Raw genomic sequence first — 22,955 nt, forward strand, 5'->3', positions numbered from 1 at the left:
TTTAAATATTGCATATATTTCACGCATGCTTGACAAATTATGTCCTGATTTTCAATCGCCTCTGGGCATTTGAAATATTATATTAATAATCAATTTATGAAAATTAAATGTATTTAAATGTTTAAACAAATTTTGTCTCTTACATTATAATATTATGAACTCACTAGTGATGGGTTATACTAATTGTCAATTACATACTTTGATTGTTTTGACTTATATATTTATGAGCGGGTTTAAAGGAGGATTGAAAATCTTTAACTTTTCCATGTTAAATCTATTTCAAGTTAAAAATGATTAAGTATTGTATGTATAACTCTACTTGTAATTTCAAGGGCTATGTTTGATAAAACAATATAATTCATCATCATCAAAATATCGTATATATATATATATATATATATATGTATATATATATATGTATATATATGTATGTATATATAAATATATATAAACTGGGGTATTTTTTCATTATTAAAGATTATTTCGTAAATGCTGAGTGAGTTTAATACATACAATAAATAAGCATTTTTATGCTTCTTTCAGTGCTATAATCATCAACAAAGTTGATCTATTATATTATATTACCAGTATGCAATGCTGCCTTTTTAATCAAGAACAAACTAAGCATTACAATTTTTTATCCGCATTAACCAGGTACACAAAAAACTTCGTTTTTACAAATGAATCATGTACAGATTAAATGTTTATGATAGGCAAGAGTTGTAACTTAAGGTTAAATTTAAATATGTGTTATATACAGATTCCAAATCCTTACTAATATTATAAGGACGAAAATTTGTACTTATGGATGTTTATTACTTGGTGGTAGGGCTTTGTGCTAGTCCGTCTGGGTAGGTACCACCCACTCATCAGTTATTCTTCCGCCAAATAACAGTACTCAGTATAATTGTGTTCCAGTTTGAAGGGTGAGTGAGCTAGTGTAACTACAGGCACAAGGGACAGAACATCTTAGTTCCCAAGGTTGGTGGCACATTCACGATATAAAAAATATTTAATATTTCTATGGGTGATGGTGACCACTTACCATCAGGTGGTCCGTCAACCTATACCATAAAAAAAATTAATCTTTCACAGAAAACTTATGCATTCAATTTTAATTAAACTTTACAATAATACAACTAATATATCAAAAAAATATTTGACATCAAATGGCACGAAGACTAAAACTACTTTAAACTGAACAAGCTAAAATTAAATAACTTGAACTTTTGACATATTCGAAATTTGTTTCGAGTGGTATGTCAAAAAGTCAAGAAAGCGATTTTTTAAAATAAAAAAGTACTATTTATACTATTTAAAAAATGCAAAATAGTCTAAATGCATATTCAACTCTTAAGATGGTCACGAGTTATAAAAGAAAAACAATATTTTCTTTGAATTCAGATTTATTTTGTTAACGTTGGTTTCTCACTAATCAAATTATTCATCTGGTGTTTTATATTTTAAATCTAGTCCATCGTTTTCATTATTCAAGAATGATCCACATTCTATCCAAACATTTCCGCCGCGTTCGATTATGACATTTATTTTCTTTACCGGCCAGACATTCGGCCAGCATTAATCGCGAAAAATTAAAATATTAAATTACCACATATGCTAAAAATAGTCAATCGACATATCATTAATTAAAATATTCTAATCAATTATAGTTATACGATGTATAAAAACATAATAACTCTAACTCAACACAAATACAATATTCATTTAAAATTTATTTCACATCAATCGTCTGCTTACAAAACAATCTTTGAAATAGTAATGAGATTACTTCAAGTACATTCGTATAGAAATAAAATAAAAATAAAAATCCTTATTGTTTCTTCTGTAGATCGAGAGCACTTGCATTGATTTCTAAAAAAACTTTAAGCATACTCGTAATAACGAACCTCTGTATATTTGAAATGCAGAGAAATGTTAATACCACATTAACCTAATTCAACATCGGAGTCTATATATACGAAGTTAGGCATCCCATACAACAAGATAACAGTTGAAGTTATGAACAAAGAGTATAAGTTATTGTTGAACAACAATAGATGGACTCCATTACAATGTGCCATTCGCTGCGACTAGTATTAGCCAGTCTTTCACAGAGTGACGTCTTTACAAAGTTCTAGATACACTACGTACCGTCATTGTTGTTTTATTTTTGCTTCACATTAATTACTCAATACATTATATTATAAGTGACAAATATACACAATAGGCTATTTGACTGGTTTTTAAAATCCATTTTATATTATTTAGTAGAGGTTAAGGAACCCAGTGATTTTTAATTTCTAGTACATATTTGCCGAAAAAAATCCATATTTAAATAACGCGCGAAAACGCTACTTGGACAATATGGGGCTGCAAAGGCGTCGGTGACGTCACTTTGCTGTATTTTAATCTGTGGTACATATGGTAGAAAAGCAAGGTTTACAAGAAAGTGTCACGTGACAAACGATTGAAAAAATGAATTTTTATTTATTGATTTCTGAATAAATTAAGTATTATTTTCATCTTTCGTTAGTAAATAACCATTTTTAAACTCATAATATACAGTGATTACAATAATTCACAATTTATTTTTCGCATTGTCAAATAGCCTATTTTAATGTTACTTTTTATTGGTCGATTGTAGATGATGACGTGATAGGCGACCAATGATCGATCGGTATTTAGCCAATTAAGTATTTGAATTTCAAAATGCCACATGGGCAGTCAATTACGGTGGAAAGTTCTTTGAAAATGCTGATTTAAACATAATTTATTTCAATTTCAATTCAGTTTCGTGGGCATATGTATTACAGTATTCTATATTTTAACATCCATTTATAGTATTGTAGTTTTACTAAGCTGTTATTTACATATTACGTTGACATCCTGAATATCTTGAAGAAGATTCTTGAATCTGCTTGACCTAAAGTTGAATGGCAAAAAATGCCTAATAATTTTGTCGGTCTTTTCGGTCAATTTAAAATTTAAATAGTTATTTGGTGAAGTCCTAATAATATATTTGAAATATGAATATATTTTATTTTATAAAATATATATACCTTTTTTTTGAGAAAAAACTGGTTAAGTTTGTCAGAAAAAGATTAAAATTTTATTGTTTAACAAAAGATATTAATTGACAATGTAAAATGAAACCTTTATTATATATATATACAAAAACTTAATGATCATGAGTTGGACCACCTACTCATCAGATATTTTACCACCAATCATCAGTACTCAGTATACGATAATATGGATATGGATAATTCCATTGAACTCAAAATATTAATTTATTTATATATCTATATCTGTCTGTTTGTTTGTTGTTTCTCGACTAAAATGATAAATCAATCGTAATGAAAATGTTCATTAAGGTATGTATATATAATTAAGGTTTCATTTTACACGATCAATTAATTTTTAACGTATAATATTTTTGGTTTCACAAAAAAATTTTAATCTTTTTCTGAAAAACTTAACCAGTTTTTTCTTAAAAAAAATGTTTACATATTTTACAAAACAAAATATATTCATATTTCAAATATATTTTTAGCGAATATCGTAGAAATTTTGTATAACCCGATATTTTACACGAAGCTAATTGGTGTTTTATTTTAACAATAAATTTGCTTGTTTAGGGCTTTCCGCAACATATAACCAAGTGTGGGTTGACATAAGCCGTGAGGTGTCTCTTCGCCCCGTATATATGAAATTTTATATGAAACATATTTTATACTAGTAGGCGGCTGCGGCTTCGCTTGCGTTCTAGAGCACTGGTTGTCACGTGTCAGGCGAAAAATAAGTCTGTTCTTTCTTGGAGTTCAAGTTTTCTTTATACCAAGTTTTATTAAAATCGGTTCAGCGGTTGCGGAAATATCGACACACAGACAAACTTACTTTCACAGTTATTATATTAATTTAGATTGCTATCATCTGTATAAATGTGAATGACAACGATAAAAAATAATTTATTAGTTTTATTAGCTGAGATGGCCAAGTGGTTAGAACGCGTGGATCTTAACCGATGATTGCGGGTTCAAACTTAAGCAAGCACCACTACAAATATGTGCTTAAATTGTGTTTATAATTCATCTCATGCTCGGCGGTGAAGGAAAACATCATGCAGGTTGCATGTGTCTAATTTCATCGAAATTCTGCCACAAGTGCATTCTACCAACCCGCATTGGAACAGCGTGGTGTAATATGTTCCAAACCCTCTCCTTAATGGAAGAAGAGGCCTTATCCCAGCAGTGGGAAATTTACAGGCTGTTACTTTACTTTACTTTAATTAGTAAGAAATATTTATAGCAATGTTATTGTAATTGTTCTTAGTTGAATTAAATCTAATGATGTAGTATTCAAGAAGAAACGTTTTATTTTGTTTTAATTCAAACTGCACCCTATTCAAATACAAAATGAGATATGAACTTTTAATTGCTATAGAAAATATTAATGCAAGCAGCTCTCATAATTAAACGGTTATTTTAATACGAACGTTTGTTTATATCATTTACTAAAATATATTTTACTTGCTTCTTACGTTATGAAAATAATTAAGGGTAATATTTTAAATTTTAGTTCATTTGTCGTTATTTTTACTTAAAATATGTTTTATTTATAATTTTTCTTTAGCCATTTTATGTTATAAGGTATTATAGCCCGTGTTTATGTTCGTGGTGATATAAAACAGCGTGTAACATTAAAATTAATTCGACTATGATTGGCTTTTGAAATAGGTTCAGAGTTATCGAAATATGCACTATTTAACCCTTATTTGGTATATTTAGCGACTTTATATTATGAAAATATGTATTAAGTAAAAAAAAATATGCTTCTTTTATATTCTTTAAATGCGCATTTTAATACTAATAGGTAAGTATTATTATCAACTCTAAATTATAACAACAAACAACAACAGCCTGTAAATTCCCACTGCCGGGCTAAAGGCCTCCTCTCCCTTTGAGGAGAATGCGGGTTGGTGGAATACACATGTGGCAGAATTTCTATGAATTTGTCACATGCAGGTTTCCTCACGATGTTTTCCTTCACCGCTGAGCACGAGATGAATTATAAAGACAAATTAAGCACATGAATCAGCGGTGCTTGCCTGGGTTTGAACCCGTAATCATCGGTTAAGATGTACGCGTTCTAACCACTGGGCCATCTCGACTCGCTCTAAATCTAAAATTATATCTAAATTATAATCAATTATTAAAAAAAAAACAAATATCTATTTATTTGTAAAGGAATGTATATCGGACATCTCGCCAAAATTCTAAGTTTCACCCGCACCACCTTGATGTCCGAAAATCCACAACAGCGCGATTTCTCAGACATTTTCTGCCTCGCACAACCACTTTGTGGAACCAGCTTCCGCCGGCGGTTTTTCCGAACCGATACGACATGGGAACCTTCAAGAAAAGAGCGTACTCCTTTTTGAAAGGCCGGCAACGCACCTGCAAGTCCCCTGGTGTTGCAAGTGTCCATGGGCGGTGGTAGTCACTTTCCATTAGGTGAGCTTCCTGCTCGTTTGCCACCTATGCCATAAAAAAAAAAAAATATTTATAGATTAAAAAGTGAAATATAACTTAGTGACATCATATAATAAAATATGCTTAAGTAAAAAATATTCTGATTATTCTTACATTATTTAAAACTAATAAGTATTTTTACCGACTCTAAATTATAATCACATAGTAAATAAACAAATATTTATTTATTTGTAAGATTTATAGATTAAAAATTGCGATAATATAGAGAGCTAAGGTCTTATTTGGAACACATCAAACAGTGGAATATGAAACCAACCAAAAAAGGTTTTAATAGCGACGGTAGAACGGACTCAGAAATGTGACGAAACGTTCAAGAAAAAAGGATATTAAAAATTCTCGACATTCACTTTTCACCTGAGGTGTGTAAAAAGTTTCACTAAACTTTCTTTTTTATATCTAGCATTCAAATGGTCTAAAATTGAAACAAAAAAAAGCGATAATGTTTACATTTTTATGGAGCGCGATGTCATCAAGTCAATTTACTAAAAGCCTCGAGCTATGGGGTATTTGAATATGTAGATACAAGTATGTCTCGCGTTCGTTTTAACTGATTTGAATGCAAATTGTTGAGAAACCTCTTTTCTTTGGATTTTGTATTTTTTTTCATCGAAATGTCTCGACAGGATTCCATTTAACGAGATATTTATTGAAGCAGATTGTCGCGTCTACTTCAATATTTCTTTAGTTTTTGTCGTTTTTCTGATTTTATCAGCATTACTGAGTGATAATTTTGTTTAGACTTTAGAATGTTTTACACTATTTGCTAATTTATGTCGCTTAGTATGTATAAATTAGGAATAATCATTTTTCTTCTGATACAATTACTATGTATACTATTCTCTATCTATTATCATGCAACATAATAATATTTATTTAAATAAGAATTATTTAAGTTAGGTCCATAATTATATAGTAATTGAAATTAAGAATAGTTATTATACAAATCTTAATCACGTTAAATGGTGACAAGCTAGCGGCATTTCCCTTTTAAATCACAAGTTGGTTAAATTCACGTCTCCCAATCGAATGGATCCATGTGTATGGGATATATATGTATTCAGTATTAAGGATGTATATGTATTCAAATTCTTTTTAAAGAAAGAATCGTTTCCAAATCTGTATCGACAAGAACAAGAGCTGCAAAAAATATTATGAAATCTTTAAACAAAACGGATGATGTTGATATTGTCCTGACCGAATTCGGCCACAGCGGTTAATCACAAGGGAGATCAGCGAACGAAGTATATATTGTCAGCACAAATGTGTGCAAACACAGATGCATCTTCTATTGCATCACTCTCATATTTAAATGAGTCGGTTAAACCGATAAGATCAGAGAGATTTCACGTTCAGGATTTTGCGTTTTGAGGCATGGGGTTGTACTCGAAAAATGCCTTAACTTTTTATCCAGGACGTTGGGATTTGCAGCATTATATTTAGCTATGAGTACAACGAGCAAATCTACATTTAAAAAAAAGCTACAGATAAAAAAATATCTAGAGTATGTGTAAAGAAAAGGTATTTTTCTTTAATTTGAATTCCGCCCATCAACTGTCATCGAACGCAACATGACTACTAAATTTTGTTAGCTATGAAAAATATTAATATATATCCTTTCTGAGCAGTCTTAGAAAAGTAAAGATTCTGGTAATATAGGACAAGACATTGTTAATAATAACATTAAATGTCTCTTGCAAGTGCGTAAATATTGTTTTTTGAAAAGCAATACAATCTTATTTTATTTTATTTTTATTATTGTAATGTATACATACACAACTAACCAATAAATCTTCTCGTAAAGAAAAACTCAATTGTGTTTCATTAACTATGTCATCCTAATAAAAAAGAAAGATCCTAAGAACAATAATCACTATTTCCAAAATTTTATATACTCCAATACAAAGTAAAATAGTATAGGGAATAAGCAATATATTTAATATAAATTAAGTTCGTAAGGTCTTAAATGCCTACAACACTAACAAGATGACTATTATTATCATGTAATATGATCTATCATCCGCAACTAAATCCCTTCGAATGTGATAATTAATGATTCTCGTGTTACGATATATATTTGGAACTCGGTTGAACTATTACATTGTTCGTAATAAATTGTTTTCTACGACTTAAAGTATATACGCTCGTGTCTCGTGTTAAGCGAATTGATGTTATTGTATTTCGATGTGTCACATAGTTATGGTGAGACAAAGCTTATTTTCCAACATGTGACTCAAATTATATTAAATCAAAATATCGCTCGTTTAGCTGCTCTTTTCAAATAAACAGATTTACAAAGCTGTTCTTACATTAATCAATGTAGAAATATTAACAATATGTTTAGTAGCTCTTAAGTTGATATAGATTATTTGTAAAATTTTGTGTAATCTATGGAGCGACGTAGTCCAAGAAAGGACCAAGCTCCTTAAATTAAAGAAAAAAAAAATGTAGAAATATTCAAGAAATCCAAAATTATACACTAAATAATCAGAAAAGTTCGCTGAGCTACATATATACACATTTATTAACTTTTAAACGTACCCGAATCAAGGAGAACGTTTATTAGGAGTTCGCAGACCACGTGATACTGACGGCTAGTGATCGATTTGTTCATAAGCTTAGTAAATACTATTTTTCTTTACGTACAAAGTTTTGTGTAACTAAATAGGGAATACATGTGTGTGTATAATTATTTTTTTGATTTATACTGGTTATTGTTCGCGGCTTCGCTTTCGATTTAGGGATTGGTTGGCATGTGTTAGAAAAAAAGTAACGTATGTCATTTCTTGGATTAGTAGTGAAAGAGCGACAGACAAACAGACAGACACATTTCCTTTCACATTTATAATATTAGTATTGAAGTATAGATTAATACACTATTATATTTTTGTATTAAGATAATAGTTGATATTGTCAATAGTGCTTTAATTACCAGAATTTTGCAAGTTTAATATATATTTAGTAATAGTATATATATGTAAGTACTTCAAGTATATAATAATAAAGCATTCTTGGATTTGTACTTATTCTGTATATTGTATTAATCGATATCATCTAAAACTTTAAAACGATTTTTCGAATCTTTTCTCTTAATTCGAGGTTAGATTCACATATATTGAACATAAAAGTACTGTATAGTCGAGTTAGACTGGAAAATCCCATGATCCTATACTTATTTGTTTATCTTATGTTAGTAGATATATTAAACAACTGTAAAAGGTTTATTTGAATTTAAAAGGACGAATCAGACTCTTGTCAGATTCCACTACCATATAGGCCCTTATTTTCAAGGAACTTCTTGACAATCGAAATGTTCATTGTTTTTAGAACACTTATTATCTATTTAGTTCTTTCTCTTTGATTATTTATTTGTCTAAATAGACTGTCAAATTTAAGAACGCGTCAAACAATTGGCCACTAACGTAATATATGTTTACACACTAAAGTGATGTATGTTTGGCAAATGTCAAACGTTTATATCACGCACACCAAGGTAATAAAGTTGGTTTAGTTTTAGTTCTTTTATAGTGCGACACTAATCTAGATATAAAAATAATCTAAGCTTCTCCTATAAATTCGTTTCTCTTTACGACCATTGTAACTGTGCCGGAAATACGTAAAAAGGAATACAGTTACAAATGCTCAAAGATTGTAGAGTCGGGGTATGAAAAGGTTCGTCACCTTAAGATCTATTTTCGTGTGCACAGTATGAGCGATAATCTGCTTTACTAATTGAGAATGACATATTATATAGCAATGTTTTGATGCTTAGATTCAAAATGTACTAAGAATTCAAGATTTGATAAAGGAATTAATTTGAAATCTGTCGAAGGTTTTTTTACTCTGACTGTACATAGAATATAAATGGTCACAAGTGTATTGCAAACCTAACAACTAAGATCTTATTAATTTTTATGCGTCGATATAAAAGCTGTAGAAAATATATTGTTATCATTCGCCAACTTCCCACGTACGGCATTTATTGCGATATTTCACAGGGTCTGAAGTTGTTACGATTTATTTAGGCGACGTATAGATATATTCCTATGAAACATCGGGACCAAAGAGGATATATAATTTTTAATATTTTTAAAAATAAAGTGAATGTTGAATTTTGATTAATAATTTATAAAACTTATATAAATGTTTTTCATCAATTAAATCATCACGTGCGAATCGATTTATAGTAAAAACGGCGAGCAAATCTATAAGTATTAAGAGGCAAAATGCCGCAAAAATTACAACATAAGGATATATGTCAAAAATCATCTGAATTATAGTTTGTTATAAGTTTACTTGAGCGGCTGGGTGCGTTTCAATTATAAGTAAGCTAGCTATTACTCATTAAAACCGATTCGGCTAACAATTTTTATGGTAGATTCTAGATCTAGAACAATACTTAAGTCATAGCTTGTATTATCTCGATAATGATAAAAGTAACAGCCTTTAAAAGTCCCATTACTATATTGAGGCCTTCCTCTCTATAAACAAGAATTATCTTTGAGTTTCTTCCACCACCACGCTCCAATACTCTTCGGTAGATACATATTGTTTATATCGCAATATATCCAGGATTCCTAACAATTATAATCAGCACGAAATCAATTACAAACAAAGATACATACAAAAATTCATCATCATTAATGCTGTTTATAATATACAGTAGATATATAGTATTATCCCATAATTTTCTATCAATATTCACGTGTTCCAACCACAAGGCGATCTCGGCTCAACATAAAACCAAGTCTGATAATATGGAACGTAACTTATCAGAGAATTGACTCTGGATACGTTTATACGAGACCGCAATACAATCGGAATCTATTTAGCGTAAGAGTGTATTCAGTTCCGGCTTAAGTAATTGTAAAGTGGCGCCGAGAAAATTTAATTAGACCCATTTATTAAGTATTTACCGTTCATTTACGAGACAGTAATACTGAGTATCGAGCCTAAGTTGATTCTGTTAAATGACCCTGTGTTACTGCGTGGGATTTACACTTGAATTATTTTAATCTAATCAATTTTAACTATAACAGTCAAATAAATGTCATCTATATTTTTTTTTAACTTTAAACTACATCTCAGTTTTGTGTGTCAAGAAATTCTCTATAACGGAAAACAAAGAAATAGAAATTGTTATTATAAGGTATTAAATATATTACAATTAATTTAGAAGTACATCAATACTTCACAAAAAATTTGATGTTCCAAGGTAATGTCGGAATTGTAACATTTAAAATAAATTAGGAATATAAAAAATGTTTTTATAGGGCGGACGAGTATTTATTCTTACAATGATCATCATTCCTTACATCGCCCTTGACTCTTTTTTTTTTATTTGCATATTTACATTCACAGTATATCAGTATTGCATCTTTAATTTTATTTAAAATATTTTGTTTCCCTTTGCAACTACTTTTATGATTATTATAACTTTTGTTGTGAAAGGCAGGCTCGATATAGGCAAATTATGATTATAAAATCATCATTAAATTTATTTACTTGCATTTTTTGTAATGGTAGAATATTATGCCCTTGTATTCAACCATTTGTTTCGAAGAGCAAAAATAAATATGCCCATTTTCATTAATCCAAGCCCAAATACCTTTAGTACTTCTGGTTGCAAATGCCATCAGCGGTTCGGTGAATAAATCAGTAGTTCCAAACATTTTTCAGTGGTATCCTTCATTTTTTGTATAATTATTATTTGAAATTGAAGTTAATAATAATTATTTTTCAGATTAAATATTCTGTTGAAATTATAAAACACTTCTGAGAAATATTTGAATCATGAAAATAATTATTATATTTTTGGAATTCTATTTTTTCTTAGAAATATTCTAAATATTGGATATTACCTTTGTCTAAATGTTGCTGTTTTAAAAGTATTGAGATTATGTATTAAAACGTTAGTGAGTACAAAATAACATTACAATACATTTAAGTAACAAATGAAAAAAGAACATCGTTACATAAACTCTAAAAAACTATCCATTTCAGTGGAAACCCATGAAAATGATCGGGTTTTTAAAGAAAATCAAACTTACCCTCACTATTGCTACTAATTAAAAACATTCAGTGCACTTCGAAGGTAGCCTTACAAAGTTTGAAAATTAATTTTTACTCTCAATTGAACTGGAAATAAATCTTTTATACGGTTTCCGCATGTTCTGCACGGTGGCACAGCTCTCGTTTGGATTTGGCATTTAACGAATACACATACACCCTGCATTTTCATTTTCTTTATTGGTGCACACTCTAGAGACGATTCTGTCTTTGCTATTTTTAGCGAATTTCTAATAATAATAATAATAAAGCCCTTTTATTCCGAACCACAGTACAAATACAAAATAATAAAATATTTATTTATAATATGTCGAAGTTCGGCGTGCCTTTTGGCATAGGCCTCCTCCAGCTCTCTCCATTGAGCTCGATCATGCGCGACTCTAGTCCAAAATGGTCCCAGGGTTAGGCGGATATCGTCACTCCATCTACTCTTTGGACGCCCTGGTTTTCTGGTGTTCTCTCTAGGATACCAAAGAGTCACCTGTTGGCTCCACTTGTTTAATTTGCAGCGCAACATGTGTCCTGTCCAGCTCCATTTTAGATGCTCTATGCGAGATATGATATTCGTAACTTTGGTCTTTCTTCTGATTTCCTCATTTCTGATCCTATCACTAAGCCTCGTTCCCAACATGCTTCTTTCCATTGCTCTTACAGTTTTGGCTAGTTGTTCTCTATGTTTTTCTGTTAGAGTCCATGTTTCGCAGCCGTATGTCATGCAGGGAAGAACACAAGTGTTGAAAGTCTTTCTCTTGATATGTACCCCTAATTCTTTGTTCTTCATGATTTCTTTCAACGACCAGTATTTCTTCCACCCGTTAGCTACTCTTTTGTTTATTTCTTTAGTCATGGAGTCCTCCGGAGATATGATTTGTCCTAGGTAAACATATTCTTTCACATACTCAAACTTGGTTCCGTAGACCTCTATGTCGATTTCTATTGAGTTTGTCATTAGCTTTGTTTTGTCCGCGTTAATTTCTAGGCCCACTTCTCTGCTTTTTTCTGCTAGGGTTTTTATCATATGCTCCAGCTTTTTGGGATCTTCTTCCAGCAAGACAATATCATCGGCAAATCTCAGGTGATTGAGGCGGTTTCCATTGATGTTGATACCATTACTCTCCCAGTCCAATTTTCTAAATATGTGTTCAAGCACAGCATTAAACAGCTTAGGCGACAAAGGGTCTCCTTGTCTTACACCTCTGTTTATTGGAAAGGGTTCTCCTTTTGACTCTAGTTTAACACTGCTTTTGCTTTCTTTGTATATGGACTTGATTAGTTCTATGTAGACCTCTTCCACGCCTTGTTCCTTTAGACTCTGCCAGATAAATGTATGTTTTAAGCTATCAAATGCTTTGGAGTAGTCTATGAAACAGATATACAGTGTCTTCTGGTATTCATTGTATTTTTCCATGACTTGTTTGATTGTGTGGATGTGGTCTATAGTACTGTAGTTCTTTCTGAATCCTGCCTGCTCAATCGGTTGGTTTTCATCTAAGACATTTGTTATCCTTTCTAAAATTATTTTTGCGAAGACTTTGTACACATTTGATATTAGGCTGATTGGTCTATAGTTGCCGATGTCATCTTTATTCCCTTTCTTATGAAGGAGAATTATGTGTGATTCATTCGAAGAGCGAATTTCTAATAGATTACAGATATATTTACACGTTACACAACATGTAATGTTCTTTAATGAATATGATGGTGCTGATTACCTCTGCCCATGGTCACCTACAATATTTTGCATTGCCAGCTTTAAAAGAAAGCCTACTGCTTCGTATTAATGTTTCTTTAAGTTACACCGGTTCTAGAAAATCGCTGGTGAAAATTAGTACCTCGAAGTATTTGCGCAAGGCACAAAATATCTTACAAACCACGCTGTCTATTTTTTCAGACAAAGAGAAGAGACATTATTGTGACGCAACAAAAGGGAATACAAATTACCGGTAAAGCATAATGACGTGTCCTTTTGGTAATAAGTCAATAACTTAAAAAATATATATATACTTATGTTTGCAATCGAACAAATTTTTAAATATGAGATAAGTACCTGCTGGGTAAGTAACACCCACTCATCAGTTATTCTACCGCCAAATAACAGTACTTAGTATTGTTGTGTTCCGGTTTGAAGGGTAAGTGAGCCAGTGTAACTACAGGCACAAGGGACATAACATCTTAGTTCCTAAGGTTGGTGGCACATTGACGATGTAAGGAATAGTTAATATTTCTTACAGCGTCATTGCCTATGGGTGATGGTGACCACTTACCATCAGGTAGCCCATATGCTCATCCGCCAACCTATAACATTAAAAAAAAAAACCAAAAACTCAACATGGATTCAAGATATGAAAGAGATGCAAGATCCATACCAATTATTATCAATATTCACCCAAGTAGTGTCAAAGATTTTCTCGTAAACGCGGACCGACCAACGAGCTGTTTGTTTCGCTGTGTCGGTAATTATGTCCACAAGGATTCATCTTTTCATATATTTATGTTTAGGCACGATCCTTTTTAATATTGTAAGTAAAATTTACCTTTTGAAGATTTAAGATATAAGAAAAGATACTTTGTCGATATTCAACGTTTATCAAGTTAACGCAACCTGATAAGGATCGAGATTACAGCTGTGATGGTGCATGGCGCCACAGATTAAAGAGTGACCACCGCGTGATTACTTTCAGGACAATCAAATTACATATCAAAATGACTATTAAACCATTGAATTTTCGTATTAAATTTCATAATTATATCAAATACACGTCGTCAATTGAGTTGGCCCTTTTAAAATGTATTATTTTTTTTATAATACCTGAATCAAATGATATTATTAGAATGAGGACATAGTGCTACTTTGTTTTCACTTGTGCGCTATTGATCAGAGACCAAACTAATGCAATGGATTAATTAATTAAAAACAAATGAATTAAGAATAACTTATTCAACCTCCATCGATCCTTACTCACCCAAAGTGACTGAAATAAAACTACTATTCCGTTATCAAAATTTTCTGTTAAATTATTGCTTAAAATGGAGACACATATTCGATCTTAAAAATTAACCGTCAATTCACTCAAAGGATTTCGCAGTAAAATCGAAAGATTGTGTTCAATTCCGCTTAAGTTTCAATATAAAATAATAAACTAAGTGAACGGCTATAGAAGTAACTAGAACCCAAGTAAGGTGACAATCACGAGCTGTCATATCTACGATAATGATCGTTACATAGAAACAAAAAAGGTGCAAAATTTCGAGAACGTAATCTCAAGTTTACTGTTAAAACTATTGGCGCATTGTCCAACCCGAAAGCTATCTTATCTTAAAAGAATTAGTTTGTGGCTCCGATTTTCGATTATGATTGATTATTGTGTATGTCAGCATGCATCGCGTGCATTGATAGTTGTGTATTTTATGTAATAGCTTTCAAACATATGATCTGCGTTGGTTTTGTTTATCTGACCTGACAATCGGAACATCTTCAAAAACTTTTGGAATGTTTTGTAATTTTTAGTATAGTGGTGTATGAATTTGAATTTTTTTATGGTATAGTTTGGCGGACGAGCATATAGGTCACCTGTTGGTAAGTGGGCGCCATCACCCATAGACAATGACGCTTTAAGAAATATTAACTATTCCTTACATCGTCAATGTGCCACCAATCTTGGGAACTAAGATGTTATGTCCCATGTCTCTGTAGTAAAACTGGCTCACTTAACCTTCAAATCAGAATACAACAATACTGAGTACTGTTATTTGGCGGTAGAATAGCTGATGAGTGGGTGGTTCCTACCCAGAAAAAAAATATTACACAGATGTAAATTTAAACTTTAGCAATGGAGCTACCGTTGGTGTTTATAGAAATGGAAGCATCCTTCCATTTTTATAAACACCAACCTTTAATGTGCCACCAATCTTGGGAAATAAGATGTTATGTCCCATGTCCCTGTAGTTAAACTGACTCACTTACCCTTCAAATCGGAACACAACAATACTGAGTACTGTTATTTGGCGGTAGAATAACTGATGAGTGGGTTGTACCTACCCAGAAAAAAAATTTACAATAATATTACACAGATGTAAATTTAAACTTTAGCACTGGAGTTACCGTTTGTATTTATAAAAATGGAAGCATCCTCCGTTGAATAAAATATTTGAAAATATAATGCTAAATATATTATAGTATAATGTCTTGTTAAGTTTGGCATAAATATAATTTTTCATATAGAACAATTCGGCTTTACTGGGGATCGCTCACCAACTGATGCTGGAATGACACTACTTAGACATATGTATAAACATACGATGTCTAAGAGAAATCGTAGAGTACTATTGGCATATTCTTTGATTTATCCAAAACATTGGATTCTGTAGAGAAAAAGAAAAAAAATGTAACGATTTAGTACAAGCGAAAACATAAAAAACAATATTAGTTTTAGTAGTCTCTTAGTCTCATTGTTACAATAATTAATTATTAATGGAATAAAGACTTCTGAATCTGTACTTAATATGGGCGTTCCACAAAGATTCATTCTGATTTCTATGTGTTTTTTTGTTATATATAAATAATCATCTTTTTCATGTTAAATGCATATAAAATCGTATTATTTGCTGATTGTACCTTATTTATAAACAATGCATTAACATTAATGCAAAGTAATTTTACAAAATTTCTATAATTTAGTTCGAAATGCCAAAGAGAGTATATATTAATTGTCTTAAAGAAAGAAAGCTATATTTCAAGTTAATTTACAGTATTTCTAGGGATTTATTTAGAATCAAAACTTCAGTAGAATCCTCATTTATCGTCCCTGACAGGGAGACTCAGCTCCGCAGCATGCGCGGTTAGAAAAGTTAGACGCCTAATTGATATTGATACTGCTCGATTAGTATACATTGGTTAATTTCGTAGTATTATGTCTTACGGTATTTTGCTTTCGTGTATCGCTAAAGATTGAAGCTATTTTCATCCTGCAAAAACAAACGGTCTATCAATAATCTTGAATGTAGGGTTTCAAGGGGCCAACTTACAGTTGTTTATCGATATATTTACACCAATATAATGTTTATTGAAATGAACCTTTTTGACAAAACCGGTGTCATTGTTTAGACCAGAGGAGAAGAGTTAAATTAATAAAACTTAATTTCCGACTTCGCAAAGTTAATACATCCTTCCTGGGCTACCGCATTCGTTTCTATAATAAGATTCGCCAGTTATTTTTAACTCGGCCTATCCAAAAATTTAAAACTCATAAAAAAAGAAAAAAGTATATGATAATAAAGTATATTATATAATACAAGATTAAGTTAAAGATAAAAAGGGAGTATTTACTGTTTATTTATTTTTAGACAGAATATATATAAATTTAATTATACTTGACTATATACTGACATACCCTGTAATTAAAAAGGTTGAAAAGAGTAACTAAATACTCAGTTTCTCTTCGATTATTCTTTGTAGAATCTACCTCCTGAAACTTTACGTTTAATTCATCACTGTAACATGACAATTCAAAAATGCTTTTATTAGCCGTATTGAATAAATAATATTTTTATTTTGACAACTCTATTATATATAATAGAAGATGCGCTAAATCTTCTGGTTTCCTATTATTTCCTTTCTCAGTATTACTAAGAAATTGAGTACAAGAGTTTTTAATATGCTGAAATATAACTCGAATAAAAGAACAGGTGTATAAAAAGGATCAATGCTTAAGTCGTTTTTATTTTTTGTATTTACTTAACGGACTTGCCTCTTTTAGTATTATCAATCAAAAAAAATTATTATATGTATAATATAAAAAAATTGGAGTGTCTGTACACGGTACATACGGTTTTGTTAAATTATAACGCGTGCTAGGTCGCAGGCATAGCTAGTATTTCATAAGAAATAAACATAAGATTTATAATTTATTTTAAATCTTAATATTAAGAGACTTCAATCACAAGGACTCTACAGAGGACAATCCTTGAATACTAACAACTTACTTTGACATGGTAACAGAGTGAAATGTTTTTAAATTTACAACTTCAATGGCAAAATTTAAACAGAACGGACTACGTCATAGTATTGTAAAGTACGTCAAATATATTAGATAACGATAGCAGCATCTCAATGATATCCTATCGATCAATCTACGCCGTAAGTTTATGGATGGCTCATACGCATGTTCACCATGTATGGTAATAATTATGCTTATAATAAATATGTATAAGTTCTACCACATTCTTTCGAAACATAAGTAATTTGTATATAACAGTACGAAAATGGGAACTATATTTATTTTAAACATTTTTTATTAGTAATTAATCTTAGCACACTGATTTCATGACGTTGATTACTTTTAAATATAATAAGGAAACATACAACAACAACAACAGCCTATAAATTCCCACTGCTGGGCTAAAGGCCTCCTCTCCCTTTGAGGAGAAGGTTTGGAACATATTCCACCACGCTGTTCCAATGCGGGTTGGTGGAATACACATGTGGCAGAATTTCTATGAAATTTATCACATGCAGGTTTCCTCACGATGTTTTCCTTCACCGCAGAGCACGAGATGAATTATAAAGACAAATTAAGCACATGAATCAGCGGTGCTCGCCTGGGTTTGAACCCGCAATCATCGGTTAAGATGCACGCGTTCTAACCACTGGGCCATCTCGACTCAAGGAAATATCTAAATATCCAGTAGTGAGGCTACAGATACGATCTAAGAATTACGAAAGTAAGAATTGGAGTACCTCCCGAGACAGCCTTCAGCCCTTAATTTAATTTAGATTAAATAGAAGATGTATTGAATGTCGAAAAGTATTAAGTATAGACTAATTACTAACATAAAAGAACATTTACAAATTGATTACAAATAAATGAAATCAAAATTAAATAGAACATTAATATGTTCACAAGTTCGAACTATACATGTATCAAGTATTCTCTCAATCGTTGAATCATTTAAAAAGGTATTCTAATCTGAGCAATCATCAAGTACAAGGTTATATAGAAGAACATGCGAAGAACGCGCAAATGGCATTTCATTGACAACCGGAATTATAAAGCCGTGTTATATAGAAACTTATCGGGCACGGAAAATGTCTTTATTTATAATATTTTACTACCTACAAAATTTATACCTATGAAAATTTATAGTATCATGAAATTAATGAAATACTTGAATACCATTCAAAGAGGTTTTGTTAATATTTATTACTGAGTTTACTTACAACTAAATTCATAAAATATGCTAGTGAATGTCTTATATTAAGTATTTCAATCAAGACATAGTTTGCAATGTTAGCGAAAAATGTGTTTATTTACTATATTGTCCATATATTATATATAAAAACCTTCCTCTCGAATCACTCTATCTTATAATCCGTTATGTAATTATAAAGATCTAAGCATACATACTTACATTTTGTTTTATTTTATGTAATGATGACGATAATTGCAAAAAATCGTAACTAAACAGACTTTCTTTGCTTTCATGATAAGTCAAACCTTAACATGTACTGAAACGCATTTTAAGTAAAAAAGAGAGCCTCTTTTATTGAGAAAATTGATTATTACTTAGGTAAGCTATTTCATTCGAGTTTTATCGTGCTTAAGGCTAATAACGATTAAATCGGCACAGCTGTCGAAATTTTGAAAAAAACACATAGTGACCTTTGCAGGAACAGCGATGATGTGTTGAAAATAATGAAATGTTGACATTTGCGATAGATTAATCGCATAAAACTGTATCTAGTTATTTAATAACTTAAACACGGCTTAAGGAAGGAAAAGTATGTATGATAAATTGTGATCGACAATATCTCCACTAACAATACTGTCTGACATTATCTCTGATTCTTTAGATATAATGTTCTCGATAAAATTGGTGTCTTACAACAGAATAAAATTATTTTCTTAGAAGATCGCATCACGACACGAGCCATTTTGCGGTCAAAATGAAATGTGAGTAAAATCGACCCTCAAAATCTGAGATGGACTTTAATGCTACTTTACATAGAAACGCAATTATTACGGTTATTGTGCTTCAATAAAAAAAGTAATTTTCACGTATAGTATTTAATTTTCGACAGCGTATTATGTAATTGTAATTGAACACGTGATACTACATTGAGATATTGTGTAGTTTAAATGTGAAATATATTGAATGTATTCTTTTTTGGAAATTCAGTTAGCATTTTGAGCCACACTCGTTATCCACTGTTCTTTATTTATATTTTATAAATGGACGTGAATCTATTATTCACTGTTCTTTGATCTGTTTCATTTTCAATCTAATTAAACGTTTCTTTTTTTTTTTTGTAGTGACCACAGGGCTACTGTTGCTAGTGGCGGCGCTGGCCAGCGCCTCCGCGTTCTCAATCAATTTGAGACAAAATCCGGAGACACTGTGCATTGGCCAAGAAAATTTCCTACGAATCGCCAGTGTCGACAGCTGCTTGCACTACTACCAATGTTATTCAAGTCGTGCTTATCTTATGCAATGCCCTTCGGGGACGTGGTTTAATGAAGACGAGCAGGTAAATTAATCAATATAATGACATTAAGTTTCAATTTTTAATATGTTTAAGTTCCTAGTTTTACTAGCGATATAGTTAAACGCTTTACATTTAATATTTAAAATATTATATATCGAGTGCATGGCCCAGTGGTTAGAACGTGATTTTAATGGAAACCCAGGCAGATACCGCTGCATTTTAATGTACTAGTTTGTGTTTATAATTCACTTGGTACTCGCTGAAAGAAAGTAATGTGAGAAAAACTTACAGTCTAATCTCCGACGTGTATTGAGAAGCCTCGTGAAATAAGCTCCGAACTTTCTTTTATCGGAACGGAAGCCTCAACTCGGAATTAGGAAATTAACAGGCTATTACTTTATATGATGTTAATTGTACATGCTATTTTTAGAAGTATGTTTTATTTGCGGATGCCTTTTAGTATTATTTATGATTTATCTTTTGTAGATTTGCGATCCATCTACACCACCAGAAGACTGTCAAATTGAGGAAGAACAAGATCCTGAAGAAGAAATTGGTTCTGAAGAGGAATCAGAACAAGTACCCGATGAAGAGGATGATGATGAAGAAGGAGAAGAAGACGAAGAAGTTGAGGAACAAGAAGTTGACGAAGACGAAGAGGCTGATGAACAAGAAGTAGAAGGAGACGAAGATGTTGATGAACAAGAAGTTGAAGAAGACGAAGAGGTTAATGAACAAGAAGTTGAAGAACAAGATAATAATGACATAGAAACAAGTGAACAGAACATTGACGAAGAAGTATTACAATCACAGGAAGACGATAACACAGATGATGGAGAAAATGAGGACGGAGAAGAACTTCCAGAACAGGAAGACGATGACGAGGACGAAGAAGAGCAGGAAGTTAATGACCAGGAAGAAGAAGATCAGGATGTAGAAGAGCAGGAAGAAGATACGCAAGTGGAACAGGACGCGGAAGACGCCGAAGAAGGTGAAGAAGAAGAAATTGAACAGCAAGAAGAGGAGGAAGACAATGATGATGAATTGAATAATGAAGAAGAAATTGAAGAAGCTGTTGTTCGCCATGCATCGCTTAGTCACAAACACAATGATGACCACCATCATGATCATGAACACAATCATGACCACGACCATGAACACAATCATGACCATGATCACGAACACGATCATGATCATGAACACAATCACGACCACGATCATGACCATGAACACAATCACGATCACGATCATGATCATGAACACAATCATGACCACGATCATGACCATGACCATGAACACAACCACGATCACGATCATGACCATGAACACAATCACGATCATGACCATGAACATAATCACGATCATGACCATGAACACGATCACGACCACGATCACCAACACGATCATGACCACGACCATGTCGAAGGATCTGGAGAAGGAGGGGAAGGCGAGGAAGATGCTGTTGTTGATTTTATTTGGTTAACTAGGCGTTTAAAACAACAAGAGGATTTAGAACAAGAAGTTGATATGATGGAAGAAGGTGATAATGACGAAAGTAATGTTGATGAAGATACTAATGTTGATGATGATGCTAACGATGGTGGAGATGATGATGCTAACGATGATGGTGATGATGATGCTAACGATGATGGAGATGATGATGCTAACGATGATGGAGATGATGATGCTAACGATGATGGAGATGATGATGCTAACGATGATGATGATGATGCCAACGATGATTGTGAGGACGATGCTGACGTTGACGGTGATGACAACGGTGATGACGATGCTGACGTTGATGGTGATGACAACGGTGATGACGATGCTGACGCTGATGGTGATGACAACGGTGATGACGATGCTGACGTTGATGGTGATGACAACGGTGATGACGATGCTGACGTTGATGGTGATGACAACGGTGACGACGATGGTGATGACAACGATGATGAAGATGCTGACGTCGAAGGTGATGACAATGGTGATGACGATGCTGACGTCGATGATGATAATAACGGTGGTGAAGAGGACGACAATGGTAATGGAGAGGACGATGCTGAAGATGATGATGGTAATGATGACAATGATGAAGACGGTGAAGACAGTCAAAGTGACGAAATGGAAAATGATACCGACATTGAAGACTTTGGGGTAAAAAAGCTTTTCAGAAGATTAGTTAGTGCATTCGCGTAAAACGACAGGCATTTGATTTCAAAGGTATCTCTGTACAGAGTGCTATCTTGAAATGTAGGTAGTTAGTTAGGTAGAAATGTAAACAATTTTATTTTTAAAAATTAGACATAAGTGTTGTGAGTAGGATTTCACTTTGTGCAATTTTGTAAATAAACTGACGAGAATGTGTAATAAATTATTATATTACTATAACTACGTGCTTTCATTTATTTTATATTTAACAATAACTACTAACGACTAGTTAACGATCATTATAATCATAATTTAAAATATAAATACGAAACATATCATTGCTGTGAATCAAGAATATATGTTAGGTTCCTGACCCAAAAAGCTCACATAATCTTTTATCGACAAACATTAATTAATTTAATAATATAAATTTAGTAATATAATAAATATATTCTTTGATTAATTTTAAGGTGAGCAATTAATATTATTAATATTGTCTATTATTATATATTTTTATTTTATTTTATGGAATAGGTTGGCGAACGAACATATGAGCCACCTGATGGTAAATGGTCATCATCAACCATAGACAATGACGCAGTAAGAAATATTAACTATTCCTTACATCGTCACTAACCTTGGGAACTAAGATGCTATGTCCCTTGTGCCTATAGTTATACTGGCTCACTCAATCTTCAAACCGGAAC

General features: G+C 32.0%; 1 protein-coding gene across 1 annotated transcript; it reads left to right on the top strand.

The window, feature by feature from the left end:
* The first annotated feature begins 19,449 nt into the window (after positions 1 to 19,449).
* Positions 19,450 to 22,488, top strand: LOC124536190 (serine-aspartate repeat-containing protein F-like). Its single transcript, XM_047112670.1, has 4 exons — positions 19,450 to 19,567; positions 19,928 to 20,142; positions 20,587 to 21,759; positions 21,889 to 22,488. The coding sequence occupies exons 1-4, from the start codon at positions 19,561 to 19,563 to the stop codon at positions 22,294 to 22,296; spliced, it is 1,803 nt and encodes a 600-aa protein (XP_046968626.1). The 5' UTR covers positions 19,450 to 19,560; the 3' UTR covers positions 22,297 to 22,488.
* Positions 22,489 to 22,955: the final 467 nt, after the last annotated feature.

The sequence above is a fragment of the Vanessa cardui genome, chromosome 16 (genome assembly GCF_905220365.1).
Source record: "Vanessa cardui chromosome 16, ilVanCard2.1, whole genome shotgun sequence".
NCBI classification, from domain to species: Eukaryota; Metazoa; Arthropoda; class Insecta; order Lepidoptera; family Nymphalidae; genus Vanessa; species Vanessa cardui.

Coding starts and splice junctions, on each gene's coding strand:
- LOC124536190 (XM_047112670.1), top strand. Junction 20,143..20,586: donor GGTTTAATGAAGACGAGCAG/GTAAATTAATCA, acceptor TATCTTTTGTAG/ATTTGCGATCCATCTACACC. Junction 21,760..21,888: donor CTAACGATGATGGAGATGAT/GATGCTAACGAT, acceptor AACGGTGATGAC/GATGCTGACGTTGATGGTGA.